Here is a 27,454-nt window from a genome sequence, read left to right as displayed (position 1 = left end):
ATGATGTAATGTTACACGTGATACAGAAAACATGCAAACATTAAAAAGCACATACTGCGCTCGTTTTTTTTTTTAAAAAAAAAAAAGGTAATGGAAATTTCCATAAGTGTACTCCAGTCCATACCAGCTAACTGTAGACCAGGCGAACGAGAACAAGTCTCTGCGCAAGTAGTGACGCGAGACGGTTCCAGCAATGAACAGTGAGAGAAACGGGATTGTGTAATTGGGACGGGAGTTTTCCCGATTTCCTCCAGCGTTGCAAACTTTTGAAAAGGATAATACCGAACGCACATGGCAAACGGACCGTATTTTTGTCTCCAGGGCCGTACGATTGGTTTAAGAATTTCTTAGGGAAACATTAGGGATAGAACTGCAAGAGCAAATTTTCACAAGCCGTGCATTTAGCGTATGGACTAAGGTCTGGACCGTACGTCCGTACATGTATGGTCAGGACCGTACGGTTGGCAACGCTGTGATTTCACCACTCGATTTTCCTCTTCCGATATGCACGGCCCTGCTCTACAGTTAGCTGGTATGGACTATAGAAATGTTACAAAAAAGAAATAATAAAAAAAAATAGACCTGAATTTGAAAATTCAGGCAGAAGGTGATCTGATATGCGTATTGTATTCTGATCTCGCCCAGGCCCCGGAATATGTTGCTACGCCAATGGACAACAATGCACAATAATAACCATCTATTTCGCCCTGCACCCCTTATAAGAGCTAATTCCTAGAGCATAGTTGTCTCCTGCTAAAAGAACCATATAGCTATTGTTCATATAAAACAGTGCAGTTGTAGGTTCGGTGATGTACCCGACTCTGAAATTCGACCCTCCCAACAGTAATTTCTGGATCTGCCACTGACCCTATCTTCAGGTGTTCTCTGTATCGACTTCGGTTTGTCTCTTATTTTTCCAGAAATAGTCACGTCAGAAGAACTACCCTTCTCAAAATTGAAACTTACGAAGAACTCCTGGAAGGTAGTGCAGAGTAGTATGATTCAGGTCAAATTTAGCGGAAGCCGTACCATGTGTCTGATGAAGCATGTGCATTAATTAACAAAAGATTGAACTTCTTTCATGGAATAAGAAACAAAGGTAATTTCGTCGCCAGGTAAACAAGATCGTACAGCTGTCTGGGGAGACATCCCGTTGGGGGTGTTGTAGAATAAAACAATCTGCAATTGAAAATGAAAGGGCAAGATCTATTGATGTGAAGTAATAGTCATTCGCAGCCCAGAAGTCAGCTTTCTGTTAAGACGGGCGCAGGGAAGGATTAAGTAAGTATTTGTCTTTCCTTCTTTTGGGGAAGGGGATACACAAATGTCAATTCACAGGTAAAGGTTTCATTTGTATAATATTAATTACAAGTGTAACCACAAGCAGCCATTCAAAGTAATTACCTAAATGTCTTGGAAGTATCTGACTGTACAAGGGGACCGAAATTTGTTTCTTGCAGGCGCATACCTGACGATTTTGTTACGCCACTGCGTCAAATATTTAATACTACAAGACCATTTCAGACGTATACAACAAAATGAGATTAACAATTATTATCTAAAGTTCTGAAATTCAAAATTAACTGTGCAATTAAGTACAACAAAGTCAAAATGGCTATATTAAAAAGTCAAATTAACTATATACCAATTGATTGGATTGGATTGGAGCAAATAACTATCGTTTTAAGATTTGTCCTTTGAAATCCATTTACTAGCTAGATATTGTGGCGCCCTACGCAGGATAAGGGATTAGCGTCTCCCCCCTCCAACCGCTCTACCAAGCACCGACATTTTATGTGCATCCTTCGATGTTATCCTTCTCATGTCATGGCTAGTGATATTTACATCCCACAAATTTTGAAATTATGAAACCAAATAAAATATCATATTTAAAAATTCGTAGTTTCCATTTCTGAATTTTTTAAAAAAAAAATTTAGCATATTGAAGGATAGTTCTGTTATGTCTTAGTGCCTGAGGAACATCTTTAAAAAAGTACTAACACTACTACTTTGGTTAAAGAAAATTCCAGCAGTGTGTTACAAGAATAAACCTCAGCCAAGTGTAAATTTCTCCGTCGCATATTATCAAATATCATGTTCGTCAGTAATTCATTCTTATTAATAATATTAAAATATGAAGATTTATCTATCGGTTCACATTGAGATTTCAAATTTAAAGAACAGATGGAGGCCTCGCAATATGTTGCTACGCCACTGCATATAGGTATATAAATAGAGGGGGACTTTTGGTAAAATTTTGCGGGGGGGGGGGCTAAAATTTTTAGATCTGGTACTGGTCACAATTATTATCAAGTAGCAACAGGCAATGATCAGTACATTTCCTCTTACAATCCTATCTCCTTCCAAGAGGACTTCGAACAGACTAATACATCGACATACTCAGAAGTAAGGGACTCAGATTTTGTTCTCCACAGGATTCACAGCAGTGGCGTGCGCAGGATTTTGGAAAGGGGTGAGGGGCTTCATATACTTCTTTAGTAGGCAGCCCTCATTTTGCCATTTGTACATGCCTTTGACGTTTGTTCCTTCTTTCTCTTACGAATACTGGAACAAGGGGATGTACCAGCAGCCCCCTCTTTGGCACACCATTCATTGGGAAATTATGTTCCATCCACCTTATGTTGCATTCTAATCGAATCGATTAGCACATAATATGATCAATTAATCAATTTAAAAGTGATTGGTGAATCATTTCAACTTCTTATAATTTATATCCATCATTCTCATGTAATCTTGGTTATTCAACTAGGAGATTAAACTTTAACTAAATCTGAAACACTGTTAATACCACGATGGGTACAAGATTCAGTAAAATGGTTACGGTATCTGACCTAAGTTACACACAACTAACACATCAGGCCTCCAGAACATAGACATTCAGCTGTAGTTTTATTCAGAGTTCCGTTTGTATATATGTTATACCTGAATATCAACAATTATTTGCTAATAAAGCTGTTGTCAATTATTCCTGTACATGCATATTGCTTGCATATTACTCTTCCCGTTGCAAGAATTTAACACGTCTGACACAGTTGTTACACCTAACATGATTAGAACTACAAATAAATATCAGCTGAGGGGAGCAAGTGTTCTTCCAAAATATTTAATCAAAAGCCTTGTTTAAATGCTTGTAACAACCATACATTGGAAGAATAGTTTATGAATGATATAAATGGCCTAAAAGTATACAACCAAGTGAATAAGTTTTCAAAAGAAAAGAAAACATATTCTTTCCATACCTACAATGAAAGTATAAACATTCAGTTACAACAGGGTTAAACTATTTCATTTGGGGGAATACTATACTCGAATATTGTTAGTGCCTCGATAAGGTGATCAGGCTTCACACAATATTTCAACTGGTGGATGTACGTAGTGGTTCAGATCACACTTTAAACTGTAGGTCAAGTCAAGGTTAGCTTATATGTACAGAAAGTGAACTTAAAATAAAAAGCTCAATTCACACAATCTCGATTAGTGACTGCCTCTTATATGCTGTTTCCCTTGCCAGAAACAATAGTGGTGTAACAGCATATAGCACTACAGTGCCAGGGGTCCTAGGTTCAAATCATGAGCAAGGCTTGAATGTGTTTGTCCCACTACTAATTTCAACATTTATTCTTATTGCCACAATTACAGTAGCAATAAAATAATGAAAATATATATATATATATTAAAAATGGAAATATTTTAGATACCTACAAATTTTCACTCTGGTAATTTGGAAATGCTTATTACATTGACTGACATAGATTTAGTTTAATGCTGTTTGATGTAGGCAATCATAGAAAAATTATGCCCAAATCTTCATATCTGCCTGCTAAATTCAGTCTATGTGCAAATAAAAGAAGCAAATATTAATTTGAACACCGACACTTTATATCTTAAGTTACTTTTTTTACACAGATTCCTCTAATAGTTATTACCATTGATCGTATGTGTGCATAAGTGTTAATTGTGCCTGTCGCTATATGAAATACCAGGTGTTACAAATATTTATTGCAAGTAAAGTATTGAACTTAGTGTTAATGAGGAACTCTGTTTTTGTAAAGTTGTTTTTTTTAAAATGTATGCACCACGGGTGACACGGCACACATCAACATGATAGGAACGCAAACAGTTTCTGTGTGTATGTTTCAATAAGCTGAGAGTTCATATCCCTGCTGCTGGGAGACACTCAAATCACCAACATCACTCACAGTGTGTTGTGCAATGTTTTGGCACTCAAGATCATGGGACCTTACACTCTGATCACAAGAATACAAATGGAGTTCATATTAAGAAGTATCTTATTTACTCTATCTCACAGGCAACGAAGTAGCCAGTCCAAAGAAAACGGATCTCAATCTTTGAATGGTGAATGAAAGTAGTTGGCTTGGCAGTTGAGCAAGTAAAGTAGTCAACATTCAATCTCAGCACTAAAGTTTCCATGTTCGAATCCTGGCCTGGACATTTTTTGTGAGTGTACTTTTATGAATTTCATATAACCATCACCCATCATTATCATTGTGATGATCCAAAAGGGGCAGATAAGTAATGCTTCATTGATTGATTGAATTGTTGTTTTAAGTCCACTTTATGCACAGTAAGGCAAATCAGGACTGGACCTACAGTTTAAGGTGGTATCCGAACCACTATGTGCCTCCACCGGGTTTCGAACCTGGGACCCATTCATTAGAAGATGCGACCACTGCACCATCGGGGAGGTCCGGTCCGTAATGCTAAATGACAAAAAGACAAATGAAATAAGAAAAACACTGCCTGTGATTTCACATACTTCACCCGACTCTCCTTGCATGTATGTATTTTAATACGAATTTCTTTACATTAATTCACAATTATTATAAACAGGTAAACATGTATTGAAGATTAGGCACACACAGGAGATGTACTGCGTAGAAATTTTCAGTGAAAAATGCAGGCTCGACCAGGATTCGAACCCGGGTCTCTGGCAAACTGTGCTTTGCTCTACCACTATGTCAACCCTGCTTTTTTTGCTGAAAATTTCTACGTAGTACATCTCCTGTGTGTGCCTGATCTTCAGTAATTAACATCTCTACGCTGGGAGGAATCAGGCAACATCAACGTCTACTGTGTTTCAAAGACAGCAGATCCTGTTGCATTGGCAGACGATTCCATGTAGGTAAAACAGCAATAGTGAAAAATGGCTTGGTATGCCAGAGACCTGGGTTCTAGTCCAGGTCGAGCCTGCATTTTTCACTGACAATTTCTACGTAAGTAAACGTGTCTTTTCAAGTTAACATCTTAAGAGAACATGTGCCCCCCTTCATCAGACATTTGGAATTTGTTGAAATTACAAATAAATGTCTAATGAGGGTAACATGTTTACTATTTCATTAAACTGACATAAACAGGGGTGATTATTTAAAAAAAAAAAAAACTATATTTTGTTTCAATTACCATGAAATTTTGAGTACTGCAATTTTTTTTCAAAATGTTGATTTTTTTAAAAAAAATAATTCAATATGCCGAAGAAAAATGCAACACTTTAAAAATACATTCACTAATATTTCATGGTAACTGAAATAAAATATAGTTTCTGTTCATAGTGACTCTCGATTACAGTATTTCATGACAAAAAATAAAAACAAAAACATGGTAATTATGGTTAATGACTTATACTAGATTTTATCACAGAATTAATATATATTTCACCTGTGGAAGCTAACTCAACCAGTGATACTTCAATATGACTGCTGTCTTTGAGCTGCTGGTGATGCTGACAGTGGCAAGTATACTCCAACAAATAGGATAATCTTATATTGTTTTGGGTGTACTACAGCAGCAACCCAGAAAAAAAATACTGGTTCAACTTTGACTGGCAGACCATACCATCATTCAAACAACTGAGTTATCGAGTCAATTTTGGATTCACATGATCTTTTGTTTGCAAATAACATCACTGTAGCTCAAAGGGTAAGTATTATTTCAAACTGCGATATTTCATTTCTACTGACAAATAGCTAATACTAAATTTCAAATTAAGTATTCTAATTCACCCCAATCAAATCACTGTGAATAAAGATGAAGTGTCAGTGTTCAAAATAATAATAGCTTCCTTCATTATAACATTAAACTGAATCTGTGTCACTAGCGATGTAACAAGCATTTCTAAACTAAAACAGAGTGACAATTTGTAAGGATCTAAAATATTTCAGTTTCTAATTATTTTTTTGCATTACACCACACATACTTTTAATTTAAAAATAGGTAATGCAAATTTCAGTTTTAAGCAAACTTGAAATATTTCTTTATTTAAATTTTTTGGACCAAATATTTTCTTTTAATATTTCAAGTTCGCTTACGGAAATTTCCATTGTCTTCTTTTAAAATAATGAGTACAGTATGTGTTTCTTTAATGTTAGTGTGTTTTCTGTATTACGTGTATCATTAAATAATATTATTTTCCTGTAGTTTACGGTTATTACAAGCATAAGAAAACAGTTTTTCTTTGTGACGTTTCAGGAAAACACACGCTCCTTACCTTATGATATTTGGGATTCATAATTTAAAAAAAATCTGAAATAGAAATAAAAATAAAACAGACTGCTTTCTTTTACAGTTAAGTACCTATATTACAACAATGTAACATTGACAACATCCATTATATAACAGATTCTTTTTGTTTAAAAAAATTACTAACCATTGTTATAACTGTATCTTTAGTCAAAATGAAAATAAATGTCTGATGAAAGGAGCGTGTGTTCTCCTGAAACGTCACAAAGAAAAACTGTTTTCTTATGCTTGTAAGAACCGTAAACTACAGGAAAATAATTCTATAATGCAAGCAATGCGTCCATACAAGAAAAATCATTAAATAATAAACATGCCATTGTAAAACATGTTTTTGCAATGTTGTTTTAATCATGCTGTTACCATTATTAAGCCCTCCTTAGAATGACCACTATGGTGCAAGAATTAATTACTTTTAATCCAATCTTGTATTAATTAATAAATTACCCGGTGCCCACCCAGCGTTGAATGACATGGGTACCTGGGGGAAACCCTGTGAGGTAAAGGTGCTCAGGGGCATGATGCTGATCACATCACCCCCACTCACGACCGGATCAAGGAAGTGTGGGCATTACCCCCCCCCCCCACCACCACCACCTATATGCCTTCATGGCATGGTGCTAAGCACAGGGGAGCACTTTACCTCCTTTTTTTCATACACCTTTATCACATTTCATAGTTTTATCTTAGATTCATGGCTTTCTTCCACTAGAGGTATGGCAAAAATATGTTTTCCTTAGGAAAACATCTTCAATTGGGTGTACACTTTTATGCACATTAGGTCCCAATATTAATACAGTATTAGGTCTATGTATAGTTATGCTGATGTCATATCTCCATAAAGGTGTAACTTATCATCATTTTGTTGATAAAATTACCATTTGATCCCACCAAAATTGTCCTTATAATAAGACAAAATTTTCATCGGGCCTTTTATCCATCACACCATATTAAGATCAGTACACAATTTTCTATCATAGACACGAGTTTCCTTTTTTAGTTATGAGATAGAGGAACTTGCAGCTATATAAATGATATTTCTCCATACAACAAATCAAGCAATTATGTATTTAAAAAAAACAAAAACAGAAAGAGTGTCTAGAGCTGTCTGCATAATCTACAGTAACAGTTCCGAATGTTTAATGATTCCCGCTAGTTTAGGAACTCTTTTAGACTGTACCCCCTGGAGAAAGTGAAATATTTTACATGGAGTATGAAGATTTTGTTGTTTATGAACGTTTTCAGTTAATTTTTGCTCGCAGAAATGTGTTATTGTGAAGTAAAGTACATCTGTCACCTTAGCGTGTTACTTTACCGTGTAGCAGAAAAGCTCAAAGCAAGTGAATATAGCACCCAAAACGACTTTCCCCAACAGCAGTTATAATTTTACGTACTTAGGTTAGGATTGCTAGGTTTGGTACTGGTAGTTATTCTCGACATGTTCTTTCGCTTTTTAGTGTATATACACACAGTTTTTACTAACCAAAAGTGGCTAAAGTACTCCGAAATTGTAGGTTTTAAGTTATGTGGGCCATACTTTGAGATCAAATATCTCAGTTACTTGTGCTTTCCTAATACCGGAATCAGTATTATAGTATATAAAACATTCAAATCTGTTGATTAAAAAAAAAATAGACATAATTCTCGAGGAGGTACAGTGGGTCAATGGCCCCTTTCATTTTAAAAGTAGCTTACACAAACATCTACACTTTGCGCCACACAGCCATACTTCGTTTACAGTAGATCAGACATGGTTTTTACGCAAAGCTTGAAAAAGGGATTTAATGCTTGAGACCAGTTATCACATTATCAGATGTTGGAAGCATTTACGAACGTAAACATTCATTACACATCTCACATCATGTAACATATGTAGTAGCAACAGCAGTCCAAGACAAATTGGCTAAAGAAATATGCATATTGAAACATATCGAAGGGGAAAATGCTCCTCCACTAAACACACAGTAAGTAATCACTATATCAGCAAAGTATGCATGAAAAGACATGAATAGAAATCGAACCATGTGAAAAGTTCGGTAACACTTTACTATACCGGAGATGGATTTCTTCAAATTTACAGGAGAAAGTACTTACGCAAATCATTTTCTGTAGCGTTGATGATGTTCGGGAATGTAGTTTTGATCATTTTAATGCAAAAGCATGTGGTTTTCTACGAAAATCTATTTCCGACGTGCTATTGCTGCTGCCGCCATTTGCTTTCTGCACGAGAGCAGAATACACTCTCGTATTTTCCGTATATGCTAAATTGAACGAAGGGAGAGCTAACGGAACCTAACCTAACCTAGTAGGCATACCTCATCCCAGTGATGGTTCGTGGGGCTATCGTGAATTTTTGGGCTAACGTCAATGGTTTTGGGGGCTGCCCGTGGAAGGTTTGTGGGAAATAAGGAACAACAGTAAGTACTCGTTATTGTAAGAAATAGACATTATTTTCGTTAGAAATTCATTATTTCACCTAAAGAAATGTTCCGCAATGCAGAATAGTACGTTAGCAATGTAAAAAATTGTGAAATAAATCATTGATAGGTGTCTCCGGTATAGTAAAGTAGTACCAAAAGTTCTTGTGTACAATGTTCAGAATCAAACATTCAGTGCATATAAATGCATGGACCTTACAGAATAAAAGCATTCCTAATACATGTCTTACAGCATGTAAAAATAAACGAAGTACTTGGCCTACAAGGCTAATGCATGTGTCAAGATGATCATCATTAAGTGGGTATCTAAATCCATTCTACTGGATGTATAATTAATAACACGTCATGCTTTGGTTGTGTAAATAAGGAGGAAGAATACATATCATTGTGACATACACAAAGAAATCACAATGCTTTAAAGTATCAATAGTAAAGTCTTAAAGTTACCCATCTCTATTCCACTTTAGGCACACAGTAAATGTGTGTTCTGTTATTACCCGTGGCTTAAGAGTATTAGAGTAGACATGAAAATTTAAAAACATGGTGCCAGCATATCAAGCATGCTGTCAGTATTAGATTGGCGTCATAGGAATTTAGTGAAAAAGATGCAGAAATTTATTCAATTTACACTCTATCCTGAAAAAGGAAACTTGCATCTTGTACTGCCATTAACCATTGGCTGTCAAAAGGGAATATAAATTATGAACCTTAAAGGGTGTTTTCTATCAATTCCACAACGGCAATTTTCTCTTCTCCTAATGTACACTATAATGCACGTACAAAATCAATTTCATAATTGTGTGCCGTATGTATGCTTCATGTTTCAATACTGATAACTAAAATTTTTGCCATATTGAACATTGTACATATCAAGGTTATTAGAAGTATGAACATTTCAATTAGTTTATCTTTTATTTATCTCAACATCACATAACGTTTCGTTAAAGGGGGGGAGGTACTAACTTAGTTTTACTCGTGCAATATCCACCTCATATGGTAAACAAATCTGTAAGACTCATCGTTTATTCTCTAAAGGGGGCGGCAACAAGTAAGATATGTAACAGCCGGTTCTGTAGTACGATTCAAAATTATTAGCAGTCTTTCGACAAATTTCACATCAGTTATTTTTACTACCCAAGATCTGGCTAGCTGGTGTACGAAAACAGCTTTATGACACCTGTCAAAACTTCCTTTTTTTTCAGGGGGAAAAAAAAAAGTTTCAAAGCAAATCGCCAGAAGCCGGGCGGCAAGTTATGAAAATAGAAAATCCTTACATACAAGCATATTGTTGATGATTCCAACGCATAGATCATTTTTCCGCACACGTATGCGTATACAGTAATACTTGCTACCTTAAATCTTTACTGTCATCTTACCTGTTTGACTAAAGGAAGAAGAGTTTGTTCAATACTTCTAGTTTTTATTTCTAAAGCGTTCTGCTCTACGGAATTTGTGGCCGCCATCTTGAACTTTGCATGACGGGACGAAGCAGACAATCGAACAAACCACTATCAGTGAGCGTTCGCTAGTTCTCAAGAGTATTTATGCAATTTACACATCAAGTACACTATTCAACTTGTTACATAAAACTACTTCACACTAATTCACTTCAAAACACTTTAAAACGCACTACAACACATGGAAAACATGCCACGGCTTCTAATGTTAGAAGGAAAAAACAGAAGCGTTCGATGAACCGGTATGGATAGCTATATGTTCACTTGAGAGTGCAATTTCAACTCCTTGGCAAGCTCTATCCGTTTTGACTACTGCCAGGTTAGTCCCACTAATTCATCTGCACACTACGAAGGCACTAGCGGGGCCTAGATGCCTCGTTGGGGGTCAATCCAACGGGCCCCACATCCTTCCGCACGGACAACCAACCTCTCCCTTGCGGCAACCACTCCTCGACTAGCTGAAAGAGGACGTTGCAGCAACTGAAAAGCGGGAAGCCGTGGTTACCGTAGCAACGAGCTCCGTCCGAGCTCAACAAGTCCAGGGCTGATGTGTAACGAGTAAAAGAGTGATTCTGTTCAGTATTGAGTTTTCGATGCTGCTGAATAAGACGTGAGAAAGAGAAAGGAGGTTTTGTTTCATTGTTGAACCTCTCGGGGCTTTCGAGCAAAAATAACCATGTTTTGTTTTAGGACGAGTTGTGTGTAAGGGTATTCCGGCAATTTCACTGCGAGGCAGAGCCGGATTTAAAGTTTTATCGCCCCGGGGCTAGTACAAAAATGCCGCTTTCCCTAGATTATTTTCTGTATTTTGTGGATTACTTTGTTTTTTTTGTTGATGTTCTTTCTTTCTTTCTTTGTTTTTTTATTAACGTAGCTCATTTCTAGCATTGTTGTTAATCCCGACTCGGAGACAAGACTTAGAATATGGAAGCAGGACCCTAACCAGGATTTTTTTTGAGGGAGGGGCCAGATCCGAATATAATATATATATTTCCTTTAATTTTATTGTACCGCCATTAAACAGTCATCATAATTATATGTTTAGAAAATGATATATTTATAAATTAAATGATACCGTACGTATTAGCAATTATTATTATTACAATGAAGAACATATCTAAATGTGAGTTACCAAAAAAAATCGCATTTGGTAGTCTTGCATCAATGGTTATTAAACTAAAACTACACAATATTGCAGATTGCAGACTTCTGGAGCCTGCCTCTCTACACAACAAACATATTCATTTATGCTAGAACAAAATTGACATTTTTACATATTTGAAAAATCGTAGCATTTTATACGTTCACATTTAAATATTTTATAGTTTGAGGGGGGCATGGCCCCCCCTGACCCCTCCCCTGGGTACGGGCCTGGATGAAAGTGTAAAACATTTCCTGGCTCCCATTAAACTTTCCATAGTAGCAGTCACATGGAGGGACTGAAAGAAACCACGGACAACCTTCAACTAAGGTGGACTTCGGCCATGGTTCATGGCAACTTAGAACTTTCATGTGGTTTCAAAGGAAGGACAGCTTATGTTTCAATTGATGAACCTATCCTAAAACACATTCTTACGGACTCCAAAATTTGTTGCGTGAACTTGATCTGCGAACAAGAAAGCAATATTAATAAAATGATTCAGAATTTTTATATTTTGTAAAATTTGCAACATAGTTTTTAATAGGGCTGATCCGATGCCGATGTATCGGTTGGAATTTTTTCCCCCTATACCAGCCGATACTTTCTCAGCGTTTTCATCTTTTGTGGGCTCCGCAAAAATGCCTTGAGACATTTTCGCAGAGTCTAATTGTCCTAGAAATAATACAAAATTTCAAGTTTTCATTCAATTTGCACCAGCATTATGGGGGGGGGAGGATTGTGTGATTGCATACCAGTTATTATAATATTTCGATGTAATTCTTTAATATTTTAACGGGGTGTAAGGGGTGATCTACCACGTAGTACACCCTGGACTGCATTTTGCAGACAAACGAGGCTCTGGCGACTGGCCCTATGGCCAGTATAATTCTATGTGTTGTCCTGTTTTTTTGTCCTTATGTGTGCTGAGAGCCCCTTTACAGCCTCGGCTTTTAACGGAAGTCAGAATATTTTAAGATTTTAATTATGCAACGTTAAAGTTATTTATTAACGATACGGGGCTGGACCCCGTATAATGTGACGGGTGCAAAATAACCTAAGTGCTGACCCATCCAAAATTTTAAAATCAAATTCAAGTCTAATAGTTTAACGCAAATTGATGCATACAATTGTAGTGGAATACTTAACAATAACATTAATCAAAATTTTGAACAAATTTTAATTGTTACAATTTTCAAACATCAGTATCGGTGGGAATCGGTAAGAGTATCGGTATTGGGTATCGGTATCGGTTGAAAGTGGTATCGGCTCAGTTTTTAACGTTCATTTAAAAAAAAAACACGTACAAGTCCAGAACAGATAATGTTCTCAATCCTCATTCCATCGTTTTACACTAATTTTAAACAGATTTTACTTCCAAGAGCATAGATCAGACGAAGTAAGAATAACCGAAATGTAGTACAGGGAGGTTATTGCAGCATGACACCGCAAGAGCGTCGGCCGCTTGCCGGCCCAGTCATGCAACAGGTGCCGGCAAATTGCGTAACAGATAGCCCGTTACACAAACCGCTCGTTTTGTAATGTTTCCACTTTTCACAATTATAGTTACAATTACAACTTAAATAAGCACGTACCTTGCCGCAAGGATGCTGGAAAAGGTGTCCTCTAAAATACAAATATTTCTGGCACTTTATTTCTGCCCATATCGCTTCTGACAGCAATGACTCATCCAACATAAAGGATTCAATTTTTCATTCTTGTCTTGCCTTCGAATAAACAAAACCGTGACTCTTATTTTGCAGATAACACAAGATTAATCCTTTTGAACACTAGAGTCAGTGGCGTGCCCAAGATTTTCGAGGGGGGAGGTTACGTATACATTATTATGCAAAACGAAAGCGCAGATAAACGAATTATTTAACGGTGTCACTTAATTTTAACGTGTGAATATTTTTGAAGTAAAGTAGCGATCATACACTGTGTGCGTTTTTCTTTCTGAGAGCGCCATTTGAAATAAGCACTTTTCCCCTTTTGCTACTATGGGATAAACTGAATATAAAAGGCTATAACTGCTCAACAACTGCATCTTTTTAAGAAATTTAAATTCTAAATGTAAGAATGAACAAAAAGCAACATTTTATGTAAATTCCGACAATTGTGAGTCCAGGGGGAAACGGGGGCCAAATCCGAAAGTTCTATTTTCCCCGTAATTACGCAAAATTTCTGAACGTCGTAATTTCCATATTTTTTTTTCAAAGTTGCGGCAGGAGCATTACATATCCTCATAGAGTAGTCTTTTGTTGTGCTTCCCTCAAAATTTGGTCCATCCAGTGTCTATAGAGCCGACGCTAGAAGCGAAATTCCTCAGGTGTCGCAAGAGCGTCAGCGGCTTATCGGAGTAGTGGTAAGCCGCGAGAAGCCTCTCGATACTACGCGAATGCGACAGCTGTCGGCTACCAGTTGTTTAGACGTGTTCACTTCGGTTTGCGTTTATCAGTACTCGTGTTGTTTATACTGTGTTATTGGTGTGCTATTCAGTGCTAGTGCTTTATCGTGTGTTATTTGTTATTCATTCATTAGTTATGCCGCCAAACAAATATAGTCTTGAACAAAGAGTTTTTATGTACGATACTTACGTGAAAACGAACTCTTGCAGAAAAGTAGTCAGGCGATTCGCAAGAAAATTTCCTGGCAATCCTGTTCCGGACAGACATACTGTTTACAACCTCGTTAAAAGATTACGAGAGACAGGATCTCTTGAACCTAAGAAACGTGTTTCCAGACGACGTGTTCTTACGGAAGAAAAGCTAGACGAAATTGGTGAACGACCATGCACATACTCCAAAAAAATCCCTCCGTCGGCTTGCTCAGGAAACAGGCATTTCAAAATCCTCAGCACGAAATGCCACTAAATTACTTAGATTAAAACCCTACAAAATTACAGTGGTTCATGAATTGCAACCGCGCGATCACGCGACTAGAGTTCGATTCTGTAACTGGATGCTGGATAATATTGTTGCTGGCAGAGTAAATCCAGAATTAATCATATTTTCAGACGAAGCTTGGTTCGAATTGAATGGCCGAGTTATTTCACAAAACAATCGCTATTGGAGCGCAGAAAAACCTGACCTTGTGCATGAAGTTCCGCTCCATCCTGCAAAAATTGGTGTGTGGTGTGGTTTGAATGCGCACAGAATAATAGGGCCTATTTTTTATGAAGGTACTATCAATGGTGAAAGGTATCGAAGAGACATACTACAACCTTTTTTTGAACAATTAACGGACATTGAATGCCAGCAGTCATTTTTTCAGCAGGACTCTGCTACTGCTCACACTGCTTATGAATCACTTAATTTTATTGCCGAGATTTTTGAGGACAGAATTATCAGTACTGAGTTGTGGCCCTCTCGTAGCCCCGATCTTACTCCTTGTGATTATTATTTATGGGGAACATTAAAAAACAAAGTGTATCAGAATAACCCGCGTACAATAGAGGATTTAAAAGAAAATATAAGAAGAGAAATTGCCAGAATCACACCTGAGGAGCTTATGGATGTTCAGGGGAATTTCATACGCAGATGCCGGAAATGTATTGGTGTTGAAGGAGGTCATTTTCAACATCATTTATAACACAGAAGGTTAGTGATCATCATTATTATTAGTTTTAAATATAATTTTACACTTTCGGTTTGCTTTATGCGCCACGATGCTGTCTTCCCTTTCTGTCTACCGAGGATAAAGTAGAGATGTCTAAGAAAGATTAGATGTCTGAAATAAGGTTGTAATTGTAACTGTAATTGTGAAAAGTGGAAACATTACAAAACAAGCGGTTTCTGTTACGGACTATCTGTTACGCAATTTGGCGGCACCTGATGCATGACAAGGCCGGTAAGCGGCCGACGCTCTCGCGGTGTCTAAGAAAGATTACATGTCAAAAATAAAGTGCCAGAAATATTTGTATTTTAGAGGACACCTTTTCCAGCATCCTTACGACAAGGTACGTGCTTATTTAAGTTGTAATTGTAACTATAATTGTGAAAAGTGGAAACATTACAAAACAAGCGGTTTGTGTAACGGGCTATCTGTTACGCAATTTGCCGGCACCTGTTGCATGACTGGGCCGGCAAGCGGCCGACGCTCTTGCGGTGTCATGCTGCAATAACCTCCCTGTACTAATGTATAATAAGTTTACGGTGGTTGGTATTATTTTGTATTGGGAGCTAATGTGGAAAAAAAAGAAGCCTTTTGCGTTTCGCTGCTAAAAACGAGATTATTTTAGGCGGCAGCATCTTGCGTCTGTCAAATAGAGAGGGATACAAAGGGTACAATTCAGATTTTAAAAAAATTAGGGGGAACAATGTGCCGCTGTACTGCTCGTTCCTAGGTCATTAGTCATGTCTTCCCGCGAATATCCACAAATCCACGGTTTGCGACAAGGAAATAATCACATGTGTGAATAGCTAGAGACGACACTTCTTGGTCATTTACATTGTATATTTCTCCCTTCTGGGAGTTGAAATGCAGGGCTGTAGCAGTGGCGTGCCCAAGGGGGGTGTTGGGTGTTATAACTCTCCTTTCTGGCCCAGTATTCCTAAAAAAAAGAACGTCAAAAACAGGAAAAAATGGCAAAATTAGGGCCGACTACCCCAAAAAAGTGTACGTAACCCTTCCCTTTTGAAAATCCAGGGCACGCCACTGGGCTTTTGTCATTACCGTATACCTTATACTTTCGTTTCGTTTATTTATTTATGTAATTTGGTCATTATTCAGTGAGCTTATTACGGTCAAATACTTATGATTTCACGTGGTCGGGAATATAATGTTGAGAAGAGACAGTTGATCAATTTTCAGCCTCAAAAATATGTGAAAATATGGCTGGAAAAGTGTCATACTGCAAATGACACTAATTCAAGAGTTTGTGCAAAACGTTCTAGTGGCAAGTGTAGTGCCGTATGGAAAATATGTGTGTCTTCGAGTACTGTAGCCTTTACGTTTAAATGTATTACGTTTACGTTCACATGTATTATTTTTATTTTTAAAATGCTTCTCTGTTGTAATATGTCTCTTTTATGAAAAACTAAATATGCTGACCAAGGCAGTAATTTATTTTATTAAAAACATAAACTAACGTAACGTTTCAACCTTCTAACAAGGTCTTCTTCAGACTCTGTATCAAGTACAAAAGTAACCAGATACAACAAGAAGGGTAATATATATACACAAACATTACTCCCTCCAGACTATTTAGAAAGTTGTTTGGAACTTTCTAGCAGATGACTTTCACTTTCCAACTTTACTTTCACCTAAAAGGCTAAACACTTCCATATAGAATGTGGTTGGACTTTTTAATCTCACGCTCTTTTCCCTTCATTTTTCTTTCTTCTCCTCTCCTCTTTTTCTCTTGTCCTTTCCACTCTTTCCAACATCTTCTTCCATTCTTTGTTTAACTTCAGTCCCCCATTCCAGTTCATTGTGTCTTCTTCGCCTTTCTTCTCTATTTCCTTGGCTTCCTTCCATTTTCTCACTAGCCTTCTCTTCTCCCTTCCTATTTGCTTAGCCTCATCCCACTCTATGTCATGTCCTGTTTCTCTCGTGTGTTTAAATATTGCATTTCTCTCTCTCTTTTATTTCTCAATATTTAAACACACGAGAGAAACAGGACATGACATAGAGTGGGATGAGGCTAAGCAAATAGGAAGGGAGAAGAGAATGCTAGTGAGAAAATGGAAGGAAGCCAAGGAAATAGAGAAGAAAGGCGAAGAAGACACAATGAACTGGAATGGGGGACTGAAGTTAAACAAAGAATGGAAGAAGATGTTGGAAAGAGTGGAAAGGACAAGAGAAAAAGAGGAGAGGAGAAGGAAGAAAAATGAAGGGAAAAGAGCGTGAGATTAAAAAGTCCAACCACATTCTATATGGAAGTGTTTAGCCTTTTAGGTGAAAGTAAAGTTGGAAAGCAGGGACGTCGTTAGGGGAGGGCCCGGGGGGGCACTGGCCCCCCGAAATGTTCACGTGGCCCCGGCAAACTGTTCTACATTTGCTGAAAATTTTACTTTCATGACAAATATTGCAAAATAGTTTTTCAGTATTTTTTTTCAGTTAGAAACACTGTTCTTAATTTGAGTGGCACGAACCCAAAACCACATTTCGTTCTCGTTTTCCTGGTTCTAACTATAGTGGATGTCAGTGTAGGAACCTAGAACTTTGTCGTTTCTCGGAATTTTGAGGGAGCGGTCTTTCCACCCCCAGCAGTCGCAGGTCAACAACAGGCAGGGTTGGGCGTTGAGTGTTGCCGTTGCGTCCAAACAATGTTTTGAGCTTGAGTAGATTCAAGAACGACCGCTTGTGCAGCGGCAAACCACATATATTGAAACTGGTCCCGAATCAGAGCGCAATACACGCTAAATAAGTATAATGGTGGCAGGATGCCTCATATCTCCGAGTAAGTAGTATTATTCGCACCAAATATCTATTCTACTATTGAAACAGTCTAAAACACGCAACGTGTTAAAAGTAATTATCTTCACAAACTGTACGATTTCTCGAGTTGCATATTTTTCTCGATATCGTGAAGACCGATTTTGAGAATCCTCCTTAACAAATGATGCCTCCCCGATTGCGCAGTGATAGCGTTGTTGCCTTGTAATCAAGAGGTCCCGGGTTCAATACATGGGTGGAGGTACACAGTGGTCCGGATCTTACTTTAAACTGTAGGTCCAGTCCCGATTAGCCTTACCGTGCACAAAGTGGACTTAAAAACACCAACTCAACTCAACTCCTTAACAAACTTTTCGAAGAATCGAGAATTTAAACAAGAACAAGTAAATACATTTTTGTAATTTTGAAGTAAATTATTATTATTATTATTATTGTGGGTATTTTTGGTTCGTATGAATCTGCCTCAAACAGTAAGCTTATTTTGTTGAGTCAAGTACAACTCTTGAAATAAGTCACTGGAAAGACATGTGAGGTTGCATCTATAAATAAATAATAACCCGTGGTTCGACAGCCCTGTAAGGGCTTTGGCCTATCTCCCGACTGCCAGTCTCCCTCCCGCAATCCTACCTAGAAGTGTGGAGATCTTTAACCAGTAATTGGGTGACGTGGGGTCAGCACGTTGAACCCCCAACCGTTATAGGGGATATCCGTAAAGAATAATTATATTCTTGCGGTAAGGAGTCGTTGTAATTTAACAAACTTTATTGATTTATTCCATCAGCATTATTTAAAATGTAGTGCCATACTGAACTTACCAATTTAACAAAGGCACATTGATTGCTAAATGAGGCATTTTCCTCGTGTTGCAGAGCAGGTTCAGTTTTTGGAGTATTGCAATGTTTTACACAGTCCGTTCGAATAATTTTGAGAATATTGATGTTTTGTCAGAGGGACCACCCTCGAATAAATATCTGTGGATGTTTTACAGGTTTCATCGTATTTAAGAAGGTAATTTTTCCGGTGCAACTTTCCTCCGTACAACATGTCTTTAACATGTCTTTTGCCACTCAAGCTGAAGAGCCGATTCATAGGTGCAACGACCTTGGCAGAAAGAAACTCTGATTGGCACCATGTTGACAAAAGACTCAAGAAGTCCCGCAACCGAAAGAACTCGAAGCGCTCGGATCCTACGGTGACATATACTTTGGTTGAACACAAACGGATGCATTAGTAGGAAATACAATGATTTTATGGGCCGTCCCTTTCTGGGAAGTGGAGGACCTTTTGAAAACACACTTTCCCTTCATGCCCACCGGAGGGCCTAAGACAGGTCACCCCTCCCACAAAATCTTCTCTTCATCTGGCTCTGGTTATCGGCCGCGCCGAAACGCACTGCAGGTAGCTAGGACTTTCTGGGTTAATTACTTTATGGTTCTGCATGGACATAGGCTTTTCAAATTGCAAGAGACAAAATTCTACTGTTTGTCCATTTTCTGGCGGGAGATGAATGACAAAGATGTCGCGGTTCCTTCAGGTTCCCACACTCAACGCTTGTGCTCATAACCTGCAATGAAGGGAAAGGCCATAATAAGCCTTTGTAATGTACCAACTTTATATCCTTCCTTGGTAACTTTCCACTCGTTTTCAAGAAACATCTGCTTCTTTTTGCCCTACTGTGTTGATTGGTCGACAATTGATGACTGTCAGCTAGTTCGAAGAACAGTTTGATCCAAGAAGTGGTTTCATAGTTATCTTCTGTAAACGTGAGATTCCGGTAGGATCACGGAGTGCTTGAGATCTCATTTTCATGCATTGCGAGTGAAATTTCGATTGATTTGGTTCATTTTATTTTGCTCTTCTGCCACATTTGGCTAATTGCGAAGATGGGAATGAGTGATGATATGATTAAATTGATCAATGGACACAACAAACACCAATGCTCAGTCCGAAATTCGAACCCGGCACACTTGGCATCGTAGCACGATGTGCTAACCACTCCGCCACGGGGGTAGGCGAAGTGAAATTTTGAGTGTGAAGCTGCCAACTCGTTTTCCTCTCGAAAAAATTAAAGTAGGATAGACTGATCGACCAAATGTCCAACACAGGAGACCGCGTTTGACTCCCAGTGCAGTTGATCTCACATGTGATGAAGAATAAGTCACATTTCAATTAAGGAAGGAAACGAGGTATGTAGTCAACTTTATATAGTAGTGTGCATGCTCTAGAAATAATACGTTTCAAAATTCTGCATATTTTGTGATTTTTCTTCATTTAGCCTCCACCAGGGTTGTCAAAGGTCCATCTACCCATAACTTCTATGGGTTTTATTGGGTTCCGTTGCAGGACCGGAACCTTTCTTCTCGCATAATTTTAAATTCGGTCCTAGTAGTGTATTGTTCCATTAAAAAAGGATACTGGATCGTATTTAAATTGATCCGGAAAATATTCCTGCACAGAATTTTAATTGATCCTGGAAAAAAGGTTGTTGGACAGTGTTTAAATTCAGCCGCAAAACAAGGTTCCTGGACCGTATTTAAATTTTACCGAAAAAAGAGTTCCTGCACCGTATTAAAATTCATACGGAAAAAAGGTTCCTGGACCGAATTGAGGCCTACAACCCATTTACACTTGCTGATTTTCTCTCCCGGATGGGAAATGAATTTATTTACAATACCTGGACCATTAACAACCCTGGGATTGTTAAAGATTAGGGAACGCATACATTCTAATTTGTTCTATAGGATTCCTTTATAGGACCGGAACCTTTTCTCTCGCACAATCTAAATTCGTACCAAGTTGCGAATTGTTTCATTTCAATACGGAACTTTGACCCTATTTAAACTGATCCGGAAAAAAAATGTTCCTTACCGTATTTAAATTCTTCAGGAAATAAGGTTCCTGGACCGAAATTAAATTCATCTGGAAAAAAATTCATGGACCAAATTGAAAACGTTACAGATGAAGAGGTTCCTTACGGTCCAGAACCCATTTACGCTTGCTGATTTTCTCTCCTGGATGGGAATTGAATTTATTTAAAATTCCTTGACCTTTAGCAACTCTGGCCTCCACCCGCAAATGCAGACGCTGTGGCTGCTGCTTAGTGCTTAGGCGGGAAAGTTGACTAGACATACAAATAAAATTAATCCAAAGTTATATAGCGAATAATAGTTACTTACATAATAATATCATGAAATATGGAGAGCCAAATTACTTATCAAGCATTTTCTGTTATTTGCCTATCCTAGTGGGAGCGAAAATCTTTTGCCCTTTCTGGTGAACTCGGTTTCTGCAAATTCAAGACGGCATTTCTAATTTTCATTTCTATTTTGGCCGACAGCTCCGTGGTGGAGTGGTTAGCAGGTTACGCTACGAAGCAGAATGTCCCGTGTTCGAATCCCGGCCTGAGAATGTGTCTTCTTCGTGATGGTCCTTTCATCAAGTTAATCTTAACTCATTCTCATCTTCACGATTAGCCAAAAAATGTCAGAAAAGTGAAGTAAAATTAACCAAGTCAATCAATAATTTCTATTTCGTTATTTTACGCCGCTTTTCTACCTCTTGGGTTAAATGGGACGATGAGATTGAATGATGATCCGAAGGAATAGCGATGCGAGACATGATGCAACCACACCTGTCCAAGGTCCGAACCTTGGACCTCTGGTTTCGTAGTGTGTCATGCTCATGCTTCGGGAGTGAAATCCTTTGAATGAAAAACTATAAAAGTAGGGTGAAAGAAAACAACATTGTACTGTGCAAAGAAGCCATGTTTAGGTCCTCTAAAGAAAACTACAGTTATTCAGTAAAATTAATTTTGAAGGACAAAGCCTCCGAAGTGATTTTCCATTCGGTGACGCGTGGTCATCACATCGAGTCCCATCTAGTTTCGAGAGTGGAATTCGCTTACATATTGATTTCAAGTAGCTTCTCAATTGTCCTCACGATGTTAGGCCATCACAGAAATTTTGGAGTTTCTACCAGGGATCGAACCTTGAAAGACTAGAGCGTAATAATTTGAGCGCGCGAGAATTTTGTTGTTTCTATTGCCATCATATATTCAGTTTTGCACCAGCAAAGAATATTACTTTTAAGAAACTAGATGTGTGCATAAAATTTCATATATATCGTCATCATTCTCCAATGTGTACAGTACGACGCCACAAAAGACTCGTGCATATCCCATAGGATAGTGGTTAAGGGTGTCGTCTTGTACTAAAGGCCGCCGGATTCGATTCTGGTATAAACAATATACATGGGATGCTTATCTTGAACTCATTACACAAACATTTCACTTTCGCACCGTTGTCATACTTGTACAGTGGGATCCATGAGAATTTCCTTGCAAATTGTCCATCACCATGTTCGTGCACTTTATTTGACCCAATAACAACTTCAAGAATTAAAAGAAAACTCAAAACAAGCTGCTGACAACTTCTTCACCAGCATACATAAAAATCCATCGCTTAAAAACGCATAGGATGTAAGAGAAAAATTAATGAATATAGTCATGGACAATTTGCACGGTAATACTCATGGATCCCACTGTACGTACACCTCATACCAGCACCCTTTTATATCTAAACCCACGGAAGAGGGTTTTCTCTACTTTTCAATTTTCTTCGAGCAAATTTACAAATCTAAGGAGTAAGGACTAATGACATTGTTCTTGGTGTCTCAAAAATCTGACATAAGAGAAAATACATGGATTTTTAAAGACTGTCTAGATGCCATTAAGTTAATCTGTTCATTCTGCATTTAGATTCCCGAATAATGGCCATGGATTTCGCGAGTCTATATCCGTAATTGTTTGGGGGCTACAGGAGAAAATAATGTTCTCTTCCAACAAGATTATATATACACAGGGTGTCGCAAAACTCTTTCAACAACGCTTGGGTGCTGGTAGATATCATAAAAACAAGTAACTTTTCCCTATAAAGTTTACCTCGAAAGCGCTTAGTTTCTGCGCTTAAAATCTATCCTGTACGTATGCAACCCAACACAGCAAACGCTTGCTCTGACATAACTACCAGGGGTGCGTGGCAGGGTTGCCACTAGCGTTCCTCGTTAAGAGAGACGACTTGAAAACAACGACCTGGGAGTCTTGCCTGAGCAAAATCCAAAACATTAATGATACTTGCGATGTTGTAAGAAGCATTGACAGTATTTATAAACTGACCAAGACAAATAATCGGCAGACTGAAATTCAAGATTACGTACTCATTCTAAAATATCTCCATAATTGATCGATTGATTTGGTTTATTTTAATTTGCTTTTCTGCCACCTTTGGCTAATCGCGAAGATTAGGCCAGGATTTAAACCGGAGACACCTGGCGCCTTAGCGATCTTTGCTAACAACATCACCACGGAGTGTTTTCGTGTATCATGCAATATCAACAATTGCAAGGGACACGTAAGATAGGGGAAATCCACGAACGAACAAATGTAAACATGATGTGTTTGCTGCCTCGTTTCGAACACGCAAACTGTAATGTTATTACAATTTATTTGAAAATTATATCTATCTGTGCTACCGTTATTGCTAATCGTGTTCGTCTCATTAGGCATCCCCGATGGCGCAGTGGTAGCGTCGTCGACTTGTAATCAAGGAGTCCAGGGTTCGATACCCTGTGGAGGCGCATAGTGGTTCGGATCCCACTTTAAACTGTAGCTCCAGTCCCAATTAGCCTTATTGTGCATAAAATGGACTTAAAACACCCAATCAATCAATCATAAGGAAATAATTGCAAGGCTCTTTTAATTTAATGATTCATTGATTGATTGATTTCCTTTATTTTACTTCAATTTTTGTGCCACTTTTGGATAATTTGCGAAGATGGCGATGAGTGATGATATGATGAAATCGATGAATGGACACTCACAAACATTCATACCCAAGCCGGGATTCGAATCCAAGACTCCTGGCATCGTACCGCGATGTTCTAACCACTACACCACAGACGCCGACTTTCAATTTAATGAAAAACATTAAAACTAGTGCTTATTAAGAACCAAAGCCAAGAAATGCATACTTATGTCAAGCGCTGAACTGTAAAGGGCACTCGTATTGCACATTTGCGCATTATTTACATTTGTTCGTTCGTGGATTTCCCCTATCTTACGTGACCCTTGCAATTGTTGATATTGCATGATACACGAAAACACTCCGTGGTGATGTTGTTAGCAAAGATCGCTAAGGCGCCAGGTGTCTCCGGTTTAAATCCTGGCTTAGACAATGATGTCATTTGTTATTTCATCATAGCTATCATCCTCATCTTCGCGATTAGCCAAAGGTGGCAGAAAAGCAAATTAAAATAAACCAAATCAATCGATCAATTATGGAGATATTTTAGAATGAGTACGTAATCTTGAATTTCAGTCTGCCGATTATTTGTCTTGGTCAGTTTATAAATACTGTCAATGCTTCTTACAACATCGCAAGTATCATTAATGTTTTGGATTTTGCTCAGGCGCGGTGGCTCAGTCGGTAACGCGTCTGACTACCATGCTCAAGGTCCCGGGTTCGATCCCCGGCCGGTTCAAATCCGGGAACTTTTCTAACGGTGAAAGCGGCCCCGGCGCCCACCCAGCGTCGAATAACATGGGTACCTGGGGGAAACCCTGGGGGGTAAAGGCGGTCAGGGGCGTGATGCTGATCACATCACCCCCACTCACGACCGGATCAAGAAAGTGTGGGGCGTTACCCTCACACCCCCTATACGCCTTCATGGCGTGGTGCTATGCACAGGGGAACACTTTACCTTTTTTTATCAGGCAAGACTCCCAGGTTGTTGTTTTCAAGTCGTCTCTCTTAACGAGGAACGCTAGTGGCAACCCTGCCACGCACCCTTGGTAGTTATGTCAGAGCAAGCGTTTGCTGTGTTGGGTTGCATACGTACAGGATAGATTTTAAGCGCAGAAACTAAGCGCTTTCGAGGTAAACTTTATAGGGAAAAGTTACTTGTTTTTATGATATCTACAAGCACCCAAGCGTTGTTGAAAGAGTTTTGCGACACCCTGTGTGTGTATATATATATATATATATATATATATATATATAAATATTTATATATATATTTATATATATATATATATATATATATATATACTGTACATATACTTATGTAGGTTATGTAGGCCTTTATGGTATATTAATAGTTTGTTAGTTTTTAATGGTTTGATAGAAAAAAAATCTTAAGTTTTGGGCCCCCCCGAACTGATCAACCTAGTTACGTCCCTGTTGGAAAGTGAAAGTCATCTGCTAGAAAGTTCCAAACAACTTTCTAAATAGTCTGGAGGGAGTAATGTTTGTGTATATATATTACCCTTCTTGTTGTATCTGGTTACTTTTGTACTTGATACAGAGTCTGAAGAAGACCTTGCTAGAAGGTTGAAACGTTACGTTAGTTTATGTTTTTAATAAAATAAATTACTGCCTTGGTCAGCATATTTAGTTTTTCATAATCATGGAAACAAGGCTTAATGGAGTTATAAGTCTCTTTTATGCCAATCATGAGTAGCCCTATATCATCATCATCAGTAGGCCCCAGAATTTTATGTAGTGTCAAAGTACAAAATTTGAACATAAATATGTAACAATAATTGATAAAATATGTACCAAAATGTGTATTATCAAATGGATATGTAGCTAAATATGTATTATCAAAGAATATGCAATATTAATAATAATCGACTATCCAAGCAATTTCAAGAATCCCGCTAGATTTAAGTTGTTCGTTCAAATTTAAATTTGTATCAAATTTATAAACTCAAAAAAGCACAGCAACGTGTACAATCACGGACACTTCTGGGCTATAACAATTACATTAACTTCGAATGGAATTAGTGTTGCCCACGAGACGAGACTTTGGCCTGTCTCGTCTCGAAAATATTCGTTTGTCTTATGACACATGGTCAATCTCGTCTCGTCTCGAATTTTTAAAAGCCTGTCCCGTCTCGTCCCGTGGGCAACACTAAATGGAATCGTTACAACTCAGAAGTGTCCATGACTCACTGTGCTACGCCCTTTGGGGGTACGTACTTAAATGTTATTTACCACGGCTATAGAAATATCTTAATCTCAGGGGATAGGTTATTTATTCGAGAATCCCAAATAAGAAAACGTTTTATAGCCAAGAGGATATAGTTAAATACGGATCTATATTCTGAAAACTATACACAATACAGAGAAAATATATAGCGAAGCTTGTATATACATTGAAATATATATTTATTTCTGATTCCAAATTTACGTCGGTTATATTCTTCTTGAAAGGAAATCTTCTTCTTCTTTCTTCTCGTAATTTATGGAAAAGGCTTCTTCTTCCTTCCTATCTTTGATTTGGGAAAAGGCTTCTTCTTCTTTTCTTCCTTCTATTTTGGAAAATACTTCTTCTTCTTTTCTTCTTTCTATTTTTGGAAAGGACTTCTTCTTCTTTTTCTTCTCTTTGATTTGGGAAAAAGACTTCTTCTTCTTTTTGATTTAGGAAAATGCTTCTTCTTCTTTTCTTCCTTCTCTTTTGGGAAAAGGCTTCTTCTTCTTTTCCTTCTTCTAATTTATTTCTTCCCTTTTTAAATCGTAATCTTATTTATTACATATATGCGCTCGTTTTCCCCGCTTCTTTGGCAAACGATACAAGCTATACTTATAGAAAGAGTAGGGTCGACTAAACTGACAATAGCGCCACCTCCTATGTAACGACCAAAAGGGGGATTGCCCAGGATCGCTAACAGCAAGCGCTGCCTATGGCCCAGTGCGTCTAATAAGAAGCGCAACCGTAAGTGCTTCGGGGCGTCTAATTTGGACACAGCGCCACCGAGGGACGGACAAATACAAAAGCTGACGACGTTCTCCTCGTCAGAGGATCAAAAAGGAGAGAGAGATATACATTTCTGAATTCATTTGCTCACTTATTAACTTTCCTAATTGTTTCATATACGAGCATGTTCTTAATTATCTTAATTTGCTGTTTACAACATTTTATTAACGCCTTCTATATTTTTTATACTCTTCCTTTATGTATTTTGCATTTACTATAATATATATAATCGCTCTTCTTCTCTCCTATTTTCTACAACGAACTCTGTTCTTCTTTATACGGCGTGCTGCCATCTATCGTCGCTCTCGGGAAACATTTCTTCCTTGCATTTCTCATTGTGTCGTCGGAACTTGCACGTGACAACTGTACAGTATTTACGAAATCAGTTTTGTCAACTATTAATTTCTTTCCACATCGCAATTGTAGAATATGTAAATATGTAATAGAGCTCTTTGTAACTTTCAAAACAAATTGTAAAAAAAGATAAGAGTTTACAGAGAGAACAATCGAATAAAAATACATAGTAACTTTTGTGTACTCTTTGTACAAGGGAACATACTGTGTAACTCGCTACGTACATGAAAGTAGCTTTCTTGTCCATTGATGCTAAGTTTGTAGGTGCTTTGCCTACATCTAAAAGTGAAACGAAAATA

At 37.9% G+C, this 27,454-nt stretch overlaps 1 protein-coding gene across 2 annotated transcripts in view; it reads right to left on the bottom strand.

The window, feature by feature from the left end:
- Positions 1-10,888, bottom strand: part of alpha-Catr (alpha-catenin related) — a 717,773-nt gene extending 706,885 nt beyond the window's left edge. For both annotated transcript variants that reach the window (XM_083139397.1, XM_083139399.1), the window contains exon 1: positions 10,370-10,888. In XM_083139397.1, the coding sequence (XP_082995523.1) occupies positions 10,370-10,456 (87 nt within the window). In that variant the 5' untranslated portion in view covers positions 10,457-10,888. The remainder of the gene's footprint in view (positions 1-10,369) is intronic.
- Positions 10,889-27,454: the final 16,566 nt, after the last annotated feature.

Source organism: Lepisma saccharinum, chromosome 17 (assembly GCF_977018435.1).
Source record: "Lepisma saccharinum chromosome 17, izLepSacc3.1, whole genome shotgun sequence".
In the NCBI taxonomy this organism is placed as follows: Eukaryota; Metazoa; Arthropoda; class Insecta; order Zygentoma; family Lepismatidae; genus Lepisma; species Lepisma saccharinum.
This window is presented reverse-complemented; position numbering and strand designations above follow the sequence as displayed.